This window comes from Danio rerio, chromosome 4, assembly GCF_052040795.2.
Source record: "Danio rerio strain M-AB ecotype USA chromosome 4, GRCz13ab, whole genome shotgun sequence".
In the NCBI taxonomy this organism is placed as follows: Eukaryota; Metazoa; Chordata; class Actinopteri; order Cypriniformes; family Danionidae; genus Danio; species Danio rerio.
The window spans coordinates 5,147,501-5,165,611 of record NC_141024.2 but is presented as its reverse complement, the minus strand read 5'-3'; the positions used below and the strand labels follow the sequence as shown (position 1 = coordinate 5,165,611).

At 36.1% G+C, this 18,111-nt stretch overlaps 2 protein-coding genes across 3 annotated transcripts in view; one reads left to right on the top strand and one right to left on the bottom strand.

Annotated features, from left to right (window-relative positions):
- Nucleotides 1–460, bottom strand: part of slc13a4 (solute carrier family 13 member 4) — a 37,343-nt gene extending 36,883 nt beyond the window's left edge. Inside the window, exon 1 of one of the 2 annotated variants that reach the window (XM_087245566.2) lies at nucleotides 323–460. The gene's annotated coding sequence lies outside the window, so the exon portion shown is untranslated. The remainder of the gene's footprint in view (nucleotides 1–322) is intronic. The other variant, XM_087245565.2, reaches the window with a different exon arrangement.
- On the top strand, nucleotides 121–16,854 carry zgc:162331. The gene is given in 5 exon segments (NM_001083859.1): nucleotides 121–477; nucleotides 12,589–12,780; nucleotides 12,878–13,034; nucleotides 14,258–14,443; nucleotides 16,115–16,854. Coding segments are annotated over 5 exon segments (942 nt in total). The 5' UTR covers nucleotides 121–296; the 3' UTR covers nucleotides 16,341–16,854.
- The last annotated feature ends 1,257 nt before the right edge of the window (nucleotides 16,855–18,111 follow it).

The window sequence follows — 18,111 nt, the reverse complement described above, 5'->3', positions numbered from 1 at the left end:
AAAGAGAGAGAGAGAGAGAGAGAGAGAGCAGTGCATAGAGTACAGTATGTTGATGATGTGTGAGCACATAAATGACTGCAGCTCTGCCGTGTGTTTCATTACGCAAGCGGCTCATGATCAGCAGTGGAGCTGCAGCAGTGACAAGAGGCTTACAGAGGAGAAACACACAGCTGCTCTCTCTCTCCCCCTCTCTCTCTCTCTCTCTCTCTTGGAGGCTGAAAGAGTCTCTGGAGTCACCGGCGGACATGACCGACTGACATTCACACTTTCTTTCTTCCTTTCAAGCCCAGTTTTCGATGGCTCTGAGAGAGAGTTTTCTCACCTGGATCTTCCTGCTGTGCTCTCTGACATGGAGCTTGGTTTGGACTTTCACCACACACGCAGACCCTTCGGCGAGTCCTAGATTTCATCGAAGCACTTCACCTGCCACTGAGACGGGGACGAACAGCACCGAGGCTCCTACCAACAATTATACAGGTGTGTTTGTCTGCAGTTTTCATTCATAATGACTGACACAAACTTATAAACTCCTAAAGCAACCTGGATGACACTTTACTTCACTTTTTGACAACATGCAGCATTTGTACAGTATTTGTTATACTGTAGCTTACTTATTAACAAAGCTTTCATGTTGATTTAATCATTGCATATCTTTATATACAGTAGTGTTGAGTAAAATTTTGTGAACATTTCCAGATGGCAGTTTCAATACATTTTACTTGTTTTTGTTAGTAAAAAGCACACTCACCATGCATTTAAAGTCTTTGTTATACCTGCAAAAAAGACAAAAGAAATATATAAATACAAGTACACTAAAAATATGTAACTATTGATTTAAAATAAGCTAAAACAACACAGTTCTTGAGATTTTATTTTATTTTTTTGAGGAAATCTAATTGCTTTATGTTTAATCTACTTAAATTAGTTATGTTAGCTTAATGGGTTTGTGTCGGGACAACATGAATGAAGAGTGTGGATTCCTGCATGTTTTACAGTGTACACACTATGCAAATGAGATCAAATGCATGTAGTGCATGCTTAGAAACTTTTCATTCAATCTCGATGGCATTTTAATGTTTTGCATAAGGTTTTTCAAATAAAGCAGTCTTTGTTAAACATGCAAAAGCACAAATATATGAATATGCATCAAACATTTGCTTCTGAAATTCATGTGTTTGCTCTATTATCTGAGTTTAATTACAAAAGAGATCTTTCAAAGTGATATAATAACTGCATAACATCGTACAGGTCTATGTAAAAAATGATGAAATACACTTGAGGTTGTATTATAGTGCATGTTGATAAACTTCTAATGCAATCCAGAAGCTTTTAACTTTCATAAACACATACCTACTTTGCTTTCACAGCCATGTTGTACCTGTATAAACACACACATGTATAAACACATATATTTCTGAAAATAATGTTGATTAAAAATGAAATAATTGCATAAAAATACTAACAAACAGCCCTTTAAGGATAACACTACTAGCATTTTTTTTTCAAAATATAGGTGTAATGTATTCACAGGTGTAATGTTGCGCATGTTCATAAACTTCTAATGCAATCTTAATAAGATTTTGAATATGTTTAGCATATCTTTTTCATACTTGCTGTGTATTCACGGTCTTAATTTTACATGCAATTAAAACTACATTAAAATAAATGAATGCACATGCATTTACTCCCTAAATTTATATATTGGTCATTACTTCTATAGGGTTTACACACATATATACACACACACACACACACATATACTGAATTATGTAGTTATAAAGAAATTCCCCCTCGAATTTCTTTATGTAGTTATAAAGGGACCCCCTCGAAAATGAGATGATTGATCTCAAGGGGCTATCCCATTCAATAAATTCAATTCAATTCAATTCTAAAATGTTTTTTATTGTTAAATATACTGTTCATTTGTTGTTATTGCATATTTTTTTATTTAATTGTATTTAATGTCATTAGAGTTTTATTTTTATAGTACTATATGTTTTATTTTATTTTAATCACTATTAATGTGGCTTTTTTATCACTATGTAATTTGTTGTTCTATTTAATTCTATTAAATTTCCTTACAAACACATTGGCAATACATTTAATTAAAAGCAAAATAAGATCAAGCATCCACATGCACATTTTGAGAATATATACTGTCGTTTTGCCACTTTCTCATATGCAGCACCATTTACAATCATGGTTATTATTTAAATGCATAAACAAACACAAACAAGTCATGCATTTGCTTCTCACATGCTGGTTTTGAAAAGCAAAATCTTCTTAAGAGGTTTCAACACAAGCAGAGCTTTCATACTGAAATGCTGCATGATCCGCAAAGCCATGAACTGTATTGAAGTCCGATCTGAATATGATTGGAGAACATATAAAGCATGCCGCTGAGCTGTCCGTGCACGCATACTTTCAGCGTACTTTGCAAATAGTTTATTGATGTCCTCTGACCTAAAGTCAATACGTGTGGGGCTCAGAGAAAGAGCACATTATGAAGGCTGTGGTGTGTGATATATTAGTCTGATTGCAGAGGGATTCTGGAATATGGGTTTGACCTGGACTGTCCGCTGGTGTGGGTTACCTTGAGGTTTATTCCACAGGTGAAACAAAGGATGCTTTTCTGCCACGTGGCAGTGCCGGCGGTGGGAGAGCTGGCAGTTTGTCAGTTCCGTTAAAGAGTTGCCAGCTTTGAAACTAAAATATGGAGGGGGATTTATCGCCACCGTGGCCATGACAGACTTTGCCCTGCTTTCAGTGCACAGAAATCCTAAAGGAGTTTGGAAAACATGGCTGTTTAAGAACATTAAGGTGAAAAAAACCAGCATTGAGATATTCTCATGAATGTAAAGTATATATTAAATATATTGTATATTAAAGAAAGTTCATTCATTCATTTTTTTTTCGACTTAGTCCCTTTTTTAATCTGGTGTCGCCACAGCAGATAATGAACCACTAACTTATCCAGCACGTTTACGCAGCGGATGCCCTTCCAGCTGCAACCCATCTCTGGAAAACATCCAGAGACTCATTCATACACATACAATACGGACAATGTAGCCTACCAAATTCACCTGTACCGCATGTCTTTGGACAGTGGGGGAAACCGGAGCACCCGGAGGAAACCCCCGCTAACATGCAAACTCCACACAGAAACGCCAACTGACCCAGCCGAGGCTTAAATTTATTAAAGAAATATAAATAGTAAATATATATAAAAAAGTAAAAATATATATTATTTATTACTTGTATACTCTGTAATGTTGATTAGACTAAATTTTGAGTCAAATATAAACAAAAGCTAATGATTTTGCAACATTTTCACTTATATTTTTACAATTTTTTTACCCAATGGTTTTGTTTGTCCATATTTTACCCATATTAAGATTGAAGCAGCTTAACATTTTTTATTAGTATACTTTTTAATGCATACTTTGCAATAGTTAGCTATTTTAATTTGTATTAAGTTTGTTTCGATTTATTGTAATGTATAATAAAAGATTTGAAAATCTAGATAATTGTTTTAACCCAATGGTTGGGTTTGTCCATATTTTACCTAAATATACAGTTGAAGTCAGAATTATTAGCCCCCCTGAATTATTACCCCCCCCCCTGTTTATTTTGTTCCCTCAATTTCTGTTTAAAGAAGAGGAGATTATTACAACACATTTCTAAGCATAATAGTTTTAATAACTCATCTCTAATAACTAATTTATTTGATCTTTTCCATGATGACAGTAAATAATATTTGACTAGATATTTTTCAAGACACTTCTATACAGCTCAAAGTGACATTTAAAGGCTTAATTAGGTTAATTAGGTTAACTAGGCAGGTTAGGGTAATTAGACAAGTTATTGTCTAACGATGGTTTGTTCTGTAGACAATTGAATATTCTGACTTTAACTGTAGGTTGAAACAACTCAGTATTTTTGATAGTATACTTTTAATTGCATAATGTATAACAGTTGAGAAAACTTTCCAACTAATTCCCAAGAAACTTAACTAGATAAATTAGTGCTGGACTCTTTAATTGCTTTGAGACAATTTTATCTCAATCTCACTCAAAATAAAAGTTAACCTGTATGTGTGTATCATATAGTTGCTATAAGATACATACAAACAAAACTGTATAAAACAAACTTGTTACATAGATATTTCAATTTAGATATAGTAAGTAAGTAACGTGTGTTTGTATAGTGCATTTATCGTGTATGCCATACACCCAAATCGCTTCACAATCATGAGAGGGGGGTCTCCCCACTCCACCACCAGTGTGCAGCATCCACTTGGATGATGCAACGGCAGCCACAGGACATCGGCGCCAATGCACTTACCGCACACCAGCTATTGGTGGAGTGGAGAGACAGTGATAGAGCCAGTTTGGTGGATGGGGATGAATGGGAGTCTATGATGGGTTAGGGCCAATGAAGGGAATTTGGCCGGGACATATTTGTATTAAATATGTATTATATAATAATTTGTATTATATACAAATAACTTTTATATCTAAAAACAAATATAAATAAACATTGTCTAAAAATATATGCATGCCTGTACTGGTAATGTACACAGTACCAACACACTTATATGCTAAGTCATAACAAACTGTGTTTTGAATGCAAGTAATTGTGATTAATTGTTGAACAGCACTAAAATAAATAAATGTAAAACTTATTTGTGTCATTATACACAGCAAAATATGGGGACCCAAAACAACTCTATGGGTGTTAATTTCAACACTTTGAAAGTGTCTCATGGGGTCCACTCAAAACAGACTTAAATCAACACTTTCAAAAGGGTTGGCACATTGACACCAAAGTAAGGGTTAATTTTAACTCAGGGCAGAGTTAAAAAATGTAACTATATTTAACACCACCTGGTGTAATATATTGTTATTTTATTCAACTCTCTTGAGTGTAAATATGGTAAAAAGGTCAAATAGACTGTAAATTACAAAATAAAAACATTTTATTTGAAAACATTCACAACTTCAACAATTCATTCAGTTTTTAAAATGCAACAATGTCAAATATGCTTTAAATGTTTTATTAGTACAGACAGTATCAACAAAATATGATGTCCAAACTTGATGTTTCATCAGAGCAATTTGAAAGTTCAATATATCGTCACTCAATAGTTTTCTTCTGAACGCATAGTTTTCTTCTGAAATTACATTTTAAACAACTTGGCGTGCAAATCTTTCACTTCTGGTGTTTCTTTGGTCGTCCATATCGAACACAGCAGTTTAAATGAAGGTATAAATGCTGTTAACTTGTGTGAAAACAAACTGGAGCTAGGAAATCTCATCAAGCATGTCCTGTGAAAGATGTGCTTCCCAGCCACAGGATGACCTTTTTATCCATGACGATGTACAGTAGTAGCTGCTGATCGCTCGTCTGGTGGTTCCTGATGCACGGATATAGGGTGATGCTCATCTAAGAACTCTTCAAGACTCCAGCATGACTAAGAAAAATGTTTGAAAACAAATTGCAATCAAATTCTATGATATATTTAAAAGAACATTTAAAGTAAATAAAACATTCAAGAAATCTAAACTCACCTTTTGAAAATCTTCATGATGATCCACAACTTGACTCTCCCAGCTGGTTGAGGTGACAGGATATGGAAAAGTAGAAAAAACACATACATCACTGTTGGAATCTCCAAAAACAATTAGGTTAACCACTATGACTAGAACTGGAAAAACAGGCAGCTGTCTGTCCAGAATCCTGAATTTAACACAACACTCGGAGCAAAATTTAGAGGAGCTTAAAATCTTTTATATCATTTAGTGATGCTGACTTCCCAAAAATATTGGCCACAGTGTAAAAAATATTCATAAACTTACAGTTTTCTGTAAGCGTGTGCGTGCGTGTTTCTTTACCAGATTCAACTTGTTAGGCCCTTTCAGGTCCAGTATTGACGCCACCTTTCCTGGAGTCTAGCAGATGTTTCAGGTCCAAATATAATCTAAAATATTAGGATAAGCAGAAGAGAAAAAGTGCAAATAAAAGAGCAAAACATTATTTAAGTAACAGTTCACCCACAATACAAAACTTATCACCTTCATGTCATTTGTTATTCTCTAATGCTCTAATACCCTCTCAGCTTATTGTGAAACAAATACAGAACTTTATCAAACATACCTTCATTATTATCACCACATATGACCAAGAAGGTGTGCTTGGTCATTTCACCAACTCTGGAAATACACCATCCGTCTCTAATCAGCCACCGTCACAGGGTCTTGTGTTATTGTACAGAGAACTGTGGCTGTTAAAAAACAACAACACATTAGTATCTAACACATATGCATAACCTTCAGATAAAATAGAGAGATGAACATCACAAAGTATGCCTCACACTTTTTCAGATATCTTTTGATTCAGATGTTGATTATTGATAATAAATCTACAAATCAAACCTGTATCATCATTAGGCTGCTCAAATATGAATCAGTTGATTAATTTTACAGACAGGTGGCTGTTTACAACGCACTAATAAAACGGAAATGTTGTGTACAGTAACGTTACATGCTAAGTTTAGCCTATAGTTTTAAGCACAATATCATGCGGGAGAAAAAGCTTGACTAAGATGTTACTGACAACGGAAATAGCCTAACTTACTAACGTCAGACATCCCGAGTTGGGAAAAGTAATTTTTGGGGGATACAGAGTTGATTTGCAGGAGGTAGCGGGAGAGATGAGTACCTAAAGAGCAATGGGATGAGTTGCGCGTGACGTACCTGAAGAGCGGTGGGGGTGACTTGCGCGCGACATACCTGAAGAGCTGGGAGGGATGCGGTGGAGAGGGGTGTGCAAAGTGTTTAATGACCGGGCGGGAGACGCGCGATTTCCGGGAGATTATCATTCATTTGCGGGCATCTACTTGGGCATCTGGGAGTCTCTGTGCATTTGCGGGATAACGTTAACGTTAGTCCCGCAACTTCCGGGAGACTTCTGTAACGTTAAATGTCTGATAAAGTGCAAACGCGGTCATTTAAAGACATTAATGTTAACATTCCGACTTTAATGGTTGTGAACACTTAATATAATTCAAGCGTACGTTATCACACGAGTCTAAGTTATGGACTAACGGTAACTTATATGGACGGCCACGAATGAACCAGTTTAAAAGGGCCGCGGTGTTTAAAATAACCAAATTAACGTACACGAATAACAAACAATCATTTGTTTCAGTCAGGAAGCCTTTTACAAGTAAGCATATGTTCATTTACTCACCAGATATGTTTTAGAAACTCTCCAGGGCTGCGTTTCCCAAAAGCATCGTAAGCCTAAGAAGTTCGTAGAAATGATCGTACGACTGATCTTAATATTACGGTCTGTTTCCCAAAAGCATCGTAACTTAAGTAGCACTTGAAAATCTTAGTGGATCTACGAGTGCTCTGGAGTAATCGTAAAGCCTTAAGTGCATCGTAAGGAGACAGAGTTATGAGGGCACCTGCTGGACAACCGGCAAATTGCACCTACAATTTACTTCTCTTCAAAGTCATTATTCATTTTATTTGTACGTATATCTCTATTCATTTATATTTTTGTCCTATTAGCAAATGCACATCAGGTGGGGATAATTAGGCTAAACTTTTCAAAAATAAATGTAAGAGCTTATTTATTTATTTACTTATTTATTTATTTTGATGTGAGATAAGCAATTTTTGATAAAGAAATTGATAAATAATTCTACTTAATTAAGGTTTCATATAAATATCGAAAATGATGCTGATGTCATTTCCGGCAAGGACTGTTAGAATTAGTTTTATGCGAGATTGGAGCAAGACAGTGTTTTTACAGTACGACATTTCCAGTTAATTTATGTTTTTAAACTGGCTCAAAAATATTTTTTTTTATGTTATTCGAGTTGAATATACATTCACACAAGTAGAAGAACAATTATATGGATTGCTATAACATGTGCAACAATAACGAGCCATTCTATAGCGTGACATTTCAGCACTTAACAAACGGATAGCGACTCCTAAGTTGCACTTAAAGCTGGGCTACGTGCAATTGTGTTAAGTGCATTTTTGGGAAACGCACGTGAAACAATAACGAACGTTCGCAAAATGACTCGTAGAAAACGCTCTTAAGTGCTAAGATCAATCGTTATCGGGAAACGCAGCCCAGAGCGTATGGAAACCGTCCTCTGTTGCCGTTAGCATCCGGGCAGAGTAGGCTAACGTTAGGCGGCTCCGGGGATTCCCTCGCTAGTTTGCTTGGAATTAAAGGAGAAGTGTCGATTTTATTTTAAAGATGGGTAACAACGCACAAAATGGCATTAAGCGTGACAGAAATGTGTTGAACATGTACATTTGATGTTTTTATGCACTATGTATGCGTGAGCATATATAAAAACATTCTTGAAAAGAAGTCAATAGTAATGCAGTTAAGCTAGATACACAAACGACCATGAATGAACCGCAGAAGATTAAAATTGTCACTCCATTCTAAAGTTATTAACTTAACAACATGTTTACAACTGTATTTCCTTAAAGAAAGTCAGTAAAATACCAACATTTAGGTAGTTTGACTCACCAGTTGCTGTTCTAAACCTCAGATGGAAAATGGCGTCTGGAAAATTCTTCAGTGACTGGGGCTGCATGAATTCCCGGATGTTGGAAATAACACCACCAAGTGTTGAAAAGATAACTCCTTGATTTCGCACTGAATAAAATCAATTTTAACTCTTATTATATTCATTTATCAAAATCTAACTCTTTAACGTCAACACTTTACTCTCAAAGGCTTCAACACCAAGAATTTAACTCTGATGAATTTGCTGTGTATACATTTATATACAATTTGTAAAAACAAAAAGTGAATTCAATACACTCTTATACTGCAGTATTTCTCATATTTTTTTTACTTAAGTCGAACTATTGTCTTAAAATATTAACATATTTGCTAGGAATATATATGGCATTTACATCATTGTGCAGAAAATGTTAATAAAGTAGACACTGATACATTATTTTCATTACAATCAAGCAAATATTCTCATTAATACATTATTAGTGTAATGCCTAAATGCAAATAAATAAATAAATCACGTATATAAATATACTAATAAGTATCAATATTAACCGTTGTAATATTTTTATACATATAATTATTATTTACAATTTTTCACTGAGTATTAGTGTGTGTGTGTGTGAATGTGACGGTGTATGGGTGTTTCCCTGTGCTGGGTTGCGGCTGGAAGGGCATCCGCTGTGTAAAACATATGCTGGAATAGTTGGTGGTTCATTCCGTTGTGGCGACCCCTGATAAATAAGAGACGAAGCTGAAGGAAAATGAATGAATGCATGAATTTTCACTGCATCACAGTAATCTGAAAATAATAATCATTGTTTAATAAAGACCATTAATATGAAATGCCCAAGGACACCATTCTCTCCATGTCCCCCATGTCCCTGCAACACAAATACACACGCTTCCACGTCACCTTTTTAACGGGATTACTTAATTGACATGTTAAAGAGAGAAATCCAGCACATCCACAAATAGCCTGTGAGGTCAGCAGAGGAGAGTCAGCATTAGCCATTAAAGATGCACAGCGGGGGAAGTTCTACCACACTGTTCCTCGCAGAAGTGACACGATCATGTTTGGATAAATGCGTGGTGTTTTAGAGAGCGCTTTGAGGAGTTTGTGGTCCGGCTGCATCCGCTGCAGAGACTCACTCCAAAGCTGATAAATTTTTAATACGCGGCCCTATGCTTTATTTAATCATGTTCTATTCTAAGAGAAGCTTCTGCTGCGACCCGTGGGGAGTGTATGGGGCAGAGGGAGAGTGAGACGGGATGGAGAGGAGAAACACAAACTGACAGTTCACTTATTTATTTATTTCGCCATGCAGCTGCTTTACGTACTGTTGGCGATAGGCTCTGGTTTGAGCAGGCAATCTAGATTTAATTTGAATATGCTAATGAGTTTAATTAGCTCAATTTTTAATTCATAGAATTTTAAGTCATGATGCATCCCTCTGCTGGCAATAGGATCTGGTCTGAGCAGAACATTTAGATTTAATTGGAATATGCTAATGAGTTTATGAAGTTTAATTTTTACATTTAGAGAATTTTAAGTCATGATGCATCCCTCTTGCTTAATGCTGGCAATAGGCTCTGGTGTAAACAGGCAATTTAGATTTAAAATATTACGTGTTAATGATTTAAATAAATTTAAGTAATTTACTAAGATAAAATTCAATAATTTCTCTAAAACACATTTTATTCTGTTATTCTATATTTTACCTTTTATTCAGTTCTGAATTTTTAGTCTTTTCATAGTCTTTCAAAATTCTATTTTGTTCAGTTAAGTCCAATCATAAACAAATTATAGCAACTATCTCCATTCTATTCTATTCTATTCTATTCTATTCTATTCTATTCTATTCTATTCTATTCTATTCCATTATATGACGTTGAATTAGTCCAATCATAAAAATAATACAATCAATTTAATACAATCACAAAAAATGCATTCTATTCTATTCAGTTTTATTCTGTTCTATTCTATTCATTTCTATTCTTTTCTATTCTATTCTATTCAGCTCTATTCTGTTCTGTTATGTTCTATTCTATTCCATTCTATTCAGTTTTATTCTGTTCTATTCTATTCTATTTAATGTTATTCAGTTCTATTCTATTCAGCTCTATTCTGTTCTGTTCTATTCTATTTTATTCAATTATATTCTATTCAGTTTTATTCTGTTCTTTTCTATTCTATTTAATGTTATTCAGTTCTATTCTATTTGGTTCTATTCTTTTCTATTCTATTCTATTCTAAGTTCAATTCTATTCTGTTCTATTCAATTCTATTTAGTTCTATTCTATTCAGAGCAATTCTAATCTATTTAGTTCTATTCTATTCCGTTGTATTCTATTCTATTTTGTTGATTTATCATAGAAAAAATAATAACAACAAACTTCCTTCAATTCTAATCTGTTCTGTTCTGTTCTATTCTATTTAGTCAAATCTTGAAAAAATAATAGCAACCCTCTTAATTTAGTTTTATTAGTTTAGTGTTATTTATTCTATTCTACTGTTCAATTTATTCATCTATTGTTCATTGTTCATCTATTCTATTCAAAATATCAATTTAGTTGATTTTGTTCAATCATAAAATATTATAATAATTAATTCTATTTTATTCGATTCGATTCTATTCTATTCTATTCAATTCTATTTAGTTGATTTAGTCCAAGTTGTAGTCCAAGTTTTTATTATCTTCTATTCTGATTCCATTCCATTCTATTTTCTTTCCTATTCTGTTTGATGTACTCTAACCACACAAAGGTGATTGCAGAAAATTAAATCTATTCTATTGCTTGATTCGGTTTTGTTTTTGATTTCGTTTCAATCCTGTTGCATTCTGTGTTTTATTTAGAATAAAAGTTTGTATCCTATTCTCAGCTGGATTCTATTCGGTGTTGGTTTGACTAAGTACTATCTTTTAAAGTTATATATTGAGTAGTTAACTAGTCATTATTGTATTATTATTATTAATATTATTATTATTATTATTATTATTATTATTATTATTATTGTTATTTATTTATTTATTTATTTATTTATTTATTTATATTGATCATATTATAAACTCTAGAACATTATAAAGCAGTTCCTAACCATCTGAGTGTGGCATTTGGGGAGAATATGGAACAGGGACAGAGAGGAGAAAAAGAATCTGACAGCTGAGTTATTTATTTATTTTGCCATGGAGTCGGATTGCTTAATGCTAGCAATGGGCTCTGGTGTGAGCAGTTAAGCCAGGCTTAATGAGACCAGCACAGGACTCTGTGGAGTTGAACTGGTGTGAACAATAAACACAATCCAGTGGCTCTGCCAGCTTAATCACACTGACTCCAGCACAGTCAATATGAGCTTCATTTTACTGTATATTGACAATGGAGATGGACAGTGCTGTGATGAACACTCGGTAGGAGAACAGTGAAGACGCTGAATCTTCTGTGGGAATGTAGAGAGAGGGATTATGGGATAGAGTCAAGGTGAAAACACCCTGTGGGTACTGATAGAGAAAAAGAAGGAAAAATCCTTGAGGAAAACTAACTTTCATGTTCTGTCATTTTTGATGGAGAACACAAGTGTTAATAAACAATGCTTATTGATAATGTATTTATCAGTATTATACTTAGATGTTATTAATCTAATAGATATGAATAATATTTTTTAACTGACTAGCCTTTGGATATATATTTGACTTGCTATGATAATGGCAGTTTTTATTCTATTCTGTACTCTGTTTTATTGAGACCCATGATAAAAAACTAAAGCTAAAGTAAAATGCTTTCTATTCTATTTGATTGTATTTTATTATAATCTTTGTTGTCCAATCCTAAATTCATAAGTAATTGCAACAAGTAACCTAATGGAAAAGAACTCACATTCTATTCCATTAGTTCAAGCATAAAAAGGGCAACAACAAATTGACATTCGATTCTATTCTATTCTATTCTATTCTATTGTAAGTGTAAGTGTGTATTGCAGTCTTGGCACATTTAAAAGTGATTTCTGGCCATCTGTGTGTGTGTCATTTTCAGGCCTGAGCTGTGAGTCTCTGCTGCCCCCTCGGCGAGGTTCTTTCTATGTGGAGAAGGGCACTGGAATGTCTTTGGGCACGGTGCTGGCGTTCTGGTGCCTCGAGGGATACCAGCTGGTGGGCAGGGAGAAAATCACTTGTGTCCTGTGCAGCGGCAATGCTCAGTGGAGCAACTACCCACCCGACTGCGAGGGTCTGTGCTCATCATTTCTGAAATAAAGAGATATACAAATAAGAAATCCTATTTAAATGCCCGATTTTCACTGTCGACTGTTGTGTGAATTTGCCAGCCATTCCCAAACCAGAGGACCGTGGGCTGAGAGTGGCTGTGCTGGCATCGGTGGTGAGCAGCATCGTCATCCTTGCCATGTCCGTGTCCTTCATCATCTGCTGCCTGCAGGAGCGCATGAGCAAAGAGAGAGCGGAGCGGACAGACGGACGGCGCAGGTACAGTTAACTCATACCTGCAGACTCACTCTGACTGGAAAATGTGAATCAGTGAGTCGTTAACTAGAGGCTTACTCTGAATGGATCGTTTAAATCAGTGAGTCAATAACTAGAGACTTCCTCTTAATGGATCATTTGAATCAGTTAGTCATTACCTGGAGATTTACTTAGATTACATTATATGAATCAGTGAGTCATTAACTGAAGACTCACTCTTACTGGAATATTTGAATCGTTGAGTGGGTAACTATAGATTTACCCTGACTGGAATATTTGAATCAGTGAGTCATTAATTGGAGATTCAGTCTAACTGGAAAATTTTAATCATTGAGTCATTAACTAGAGACTTGCTCTGAATGAATCATTTGAATCAGTGAGTCATTAACTGGTGAATTGCTTTGACTACATTATTTGAATCAGTAAGTCGTTAGCTAGAGACTTACGCTGACTGAATCATTTGAATCAGTGAGTCGTTAACTGGAGACTTGCTCTAAATGTATCATTTGAATCAATGAGTCATTAACTGGCGACTTGCTTTGACTACATTATGTGAATCATTGAGTCGTTAGCTAGAGACTTACGCTGACTGAATCATTTGAATCAGTGAGTCGTTAACTGGAGACTTATGCTGACTGGATCATTTGAATCAGTGAGTCGTTAAATCGAGACTCATTCTGACAAGAAATTAATAAGTGAGTTGATAACTGATGACTTACTAAGTCTACATTATTTGAATCATTGAGTCATTAAATGCAGACTCACTGTGAACAGATCATTTGAATCAGTGAGTCATTAACTGCAGACTCCTACTGACAGGAATGTTTGAATCAGTGAGTCAATATCTAAAGACTCATTCTGACAAAAAAAGAATCAGTGAGTTGTTAACTGATAACCTAATTAGATTACATTATATGAATCAGTGAGTCATTAACTGCAGACTCACTTTGACTGGAAAATTTGAATCAGTGACTCGTCAACTAGAGACTCCTTCTCACTGGATCATTTGAATCAGTGAGTCGTTAACTAGAGACTCACTCTGACTGGAACTACAGACTCACTCTGAACAGATTATTTGAATCAGTGAGCCACCACTGGGAAGAAAAACTAAATAAATTCACTCAAATTCAGACAGACGGACGCCACAGGTACCGTCAACTCATACACTCTGTGGAGGAAGAGTCATGCTAATTAAAAAAGGTTAATTAATTTGTTTGATTTTTCAGGACGAGAGACAAGCGCAAATCATCCTGGAGGACTGAGTGCTGGCTGGAGCGTGAGGAAGGAGACTGGGAAGCATTTCCACCTCCTAAAATTTATAATCTTTCCCAGCACCTTGACCCCCATCTGAGCCCAGAGAGCCCGGTTTATATGGGAGGACTGGCTGGTTATGATAACCGAGGATATCAGAGGTTGGTTGTGTGAGAATAATGCAATAAACAGTGGTGGATGAAGTACACATATCAAGATCTTGAGTAAAAAAAGCAAATGCGCTAATAATATTTACTCACTGACTTATTTTGACAAAACATGAATCAGTGAGTCGTTAACTAGAGACTTGCTCTGATTAGATCATTTGAATTATTGAATTGTTTATCAGAGACTCGTTGTCATTAAAATTGAATCAGTGAGTCATTAACTAGAGACTTGCTCTGACTGTGTTATATGAATCAGTGAGTCATTTACTGGAATGAATGCAGTTGTTAAAAATGAATCAATTGAGTTGTAAACTAGATACTTGCTTTGACTGCACTATATGAATCAGTGAGTCTATTACAGCAGACTTGCTCTGAATGGATCATTTGATTCAGTGAGGCATTAACTGTAGACCAATTCTCATTAAAAATTGAATCAGTGAGTCATTAACCAGAGACTTGCTCTGACCGTGTTATATGAATGAGTGAGTCATTCGCTGGATACTTGCTTTGACTGCATTATATGAATCAGTGAGTCATTAACTGCAGATTCACTCTGACTTGAAATCTTGAGTCAGCGATTCCTTAAATTGAGGCTTACATCGACTGGATCATTTGAATCAGTGAGTCGTAAACTGATTATTTTAACTAATTTATATGAATCAGTGAGTCATTAACTGCAGACTCACTCTGATGGAAAATTTGAATCACTGAGTTGTCAATAAATCATCAGTCGTAAATCATTTGCTGCAGGCTTGCTCTGAACAGATCGTTTGAATCAGTGAGCCATTAACTGCAAACTCACCATGAGCAGATCATTTGAATCACTAAACCATTAGCTGCAGACTCGCTCTGAACAAATCGTTTAAATCAGCGATTCATTAACAGCAAACTCACTCTGAACAGATCATTTGAATCACTGAGCTATTGACTGCAGACTTGCTCTTAACAGATCACTTGAATCACTGAGCCATCAACTGCAGACTCGCTCTAAACAGATCATTTGAATCACTGAGCCATCAACTGCAGACGCGCTCTAAACAGATGATTTGAATCACTGAGCCATCAACTGCAGACTCGCTCTAAACAGATCATTTGAATCACTGAGCCATCAACTGCAGACTTGCTCTAAACAGATCATTTGAATCACTGAGCCATCAACTGCAGACTCGCTCTAAACGGATCTTTTAAATCAGTGAGTCATTAAAAGCAAACTCACTCTGAACAGATCATTTGAATCACTGAGCTATTAACTGCAGACTCGCTCTTAACAGATCACTTGAATCACTGAGCCATCAACTGCAGACTCGCTCTAAACAGATGATTTGAATCACTGAGCCATCAACTGCAGACTCGCTCTAAACAGATCATTTGAATCACTGAGCCATCAACTGCAGACTTGCTCTAAACAGATCATTTGAATCACTGAGCCATCAACTGCAGACTCGCTCTAAACGGATCTTTTAAATCAGTGAGTCATTAACAGCAAACTCAGTCTGAACAGATCATTTGAATCACTTACCTATAAATTAATAAATGAATGTACATAAGCCTAATACTGTGCTTTAAATAAAAAAAAATCCACTACTGTGAATAAAAAACTAAATAAATACATTAAAAGCTACATAATATGGTTTTGAAACACCCCGATGTGTGTTTGTTCTGCAGGAGTCAGGAAAACCTCCTAAAAGCTCCTCTTCCAGGTCTTTACCGTACGGAGAGTCAGATGTACCCACATGTAGTCCTGCAGAGGGTCCCGACACCCACCGTCCCAACAGCACCCACTGCACCCGTCTACCTCCGCCTCTCCACCCCTCCACCCACAGACAACCCCAGCAGTCAAAACGCCCTGCCGCCATACCCCAGTGCCGCCCCACCGCGTCTGTGGCCATAACAACACACTTTTGAGCATTCACAACTTTTACAGCTGTGCTATGGAGACGGATTACGACCCTGACACCCAAAAACAGCTCCTGTAGAGAGACTGTGGGCTTCAGAAACACTACAGAAATGATGGAGTTCAGTAAGACCACTGCACAGGCATTGGGCCACGTGTGGGTTTCTGAGTAGTTGCACTTTACCTGTAAAGGAGTAAAGGTTTCTCGGAGAGTAAAGTTATATTAGGAGAGGCGAGGACTCTGGTAATGTGATCTGCATTTTCAGAATTGTTTTTTTTTTTGTGGCAGAGACTATTAGCACTCATCAGAGAAATCATAATGCACTAAAATAAATTATTAAAATCCAGGTGACATTACAGTATCATTTTTATATGTTTGAGTTTTTTTTTTTTTTTTTGAAGTAATATAGAAGTATGACATTAATGTCCTGGTTATAGACAGACGCTGGGATCTCATTAACCATTTATTCTTATAACTTGATTTTATTTCAAATAAAAAGATTCAAATGAAGGTATTTGTGTTCTTGTCTTGCTTATGTCCTGCATTGTCCCATCAAAATTATAACAACCTTAATGTGGAGCACTTCTAACTATAATCATATAGTATTGATTGCTGTTAGCGTTATATTCTTTGCGTTTTATTCTAAAAATGATACCAACATGTTCTGTTATATTCTATTTGGTGTGATTCAACCTTTTATATTTAGCCTATCCTCAAAAAGTGATAGCAACAGTGATATTTTGATTTGATTTAGCCAAATATTCTATTCTATACTTCGGTCATATACATTCACCGGCCACTTTATTAGGTACACCTGTTCAACTGCTTTTTAACACTAATTTCTAATCAGCCAATCACATGGCAGCAATTCAATGCATTTAGGCATGTAGATAGGGTCAAGACGATCTGCTGCAGTTTAAACTGAGCATCAGAATGGGGAAGAAAGGTGATTTAAGTGACTTTGAATGTGGCATGGTTGTTGGTGCCAGACGGACTGGTCTGAGTATTTCAGAAACTGCTGATCTACTGGGATTTTCATGCACAACCATCTCTAGGGATTACAGAGAATGGTCCTAAAAAGAGAAAATATCCAGTGAGCTGCAGTTTTGTGGGCGCCAATTCCTTGTTGAAGCCAGAGGTCAGAGGAAAATGGCCAGACTGGTTTTAGCTACTAGAAAGGCAACAGTAACTCAAATAACCACACATTTCCACTGAGGTCTGCAGAAGGGCATCTCTGAATGCACGACACGTCCAACCTTGAGGCAGATGAGCTACAGCAGCAGAAGAACACACTGGGTACCACTCCTGTCAGCTAAGAACAGGAAACTGAGGCTACAATTCACACAGGCTCACCAATATAAACAATTGAAGATTGGAGAAACGTTGCCTGGTCTGATGAGTCTTGATTTCTGCTGCAATATTCGGAATCAGAATTTGGCATCTATAACATGAAAGCATGGATCCATCCTGCCTTGTATCAACATTTTAGGCTGCTGGTGGCAGTGTAATGGTGTGGGGATATTTTCTTGGCACACTTTGGGCTCATTAGTACCAATTGAGCATCATGTCAATGCCACAGCCTACCTGAGTATTGTTGTTGACCATCTCCATCCCTTTATGACCACAGTGTACCCATCATCTGATGGCTACTTCCAGCTGGATAAGTCATAAAGCGCAAATCATCTCAGGCTGGTTTCTTGAACATGACAATGAGTTCACTGTACTCATATGGCCTCCACAGTCACCAGAGCTCAATCCAATAAAGCA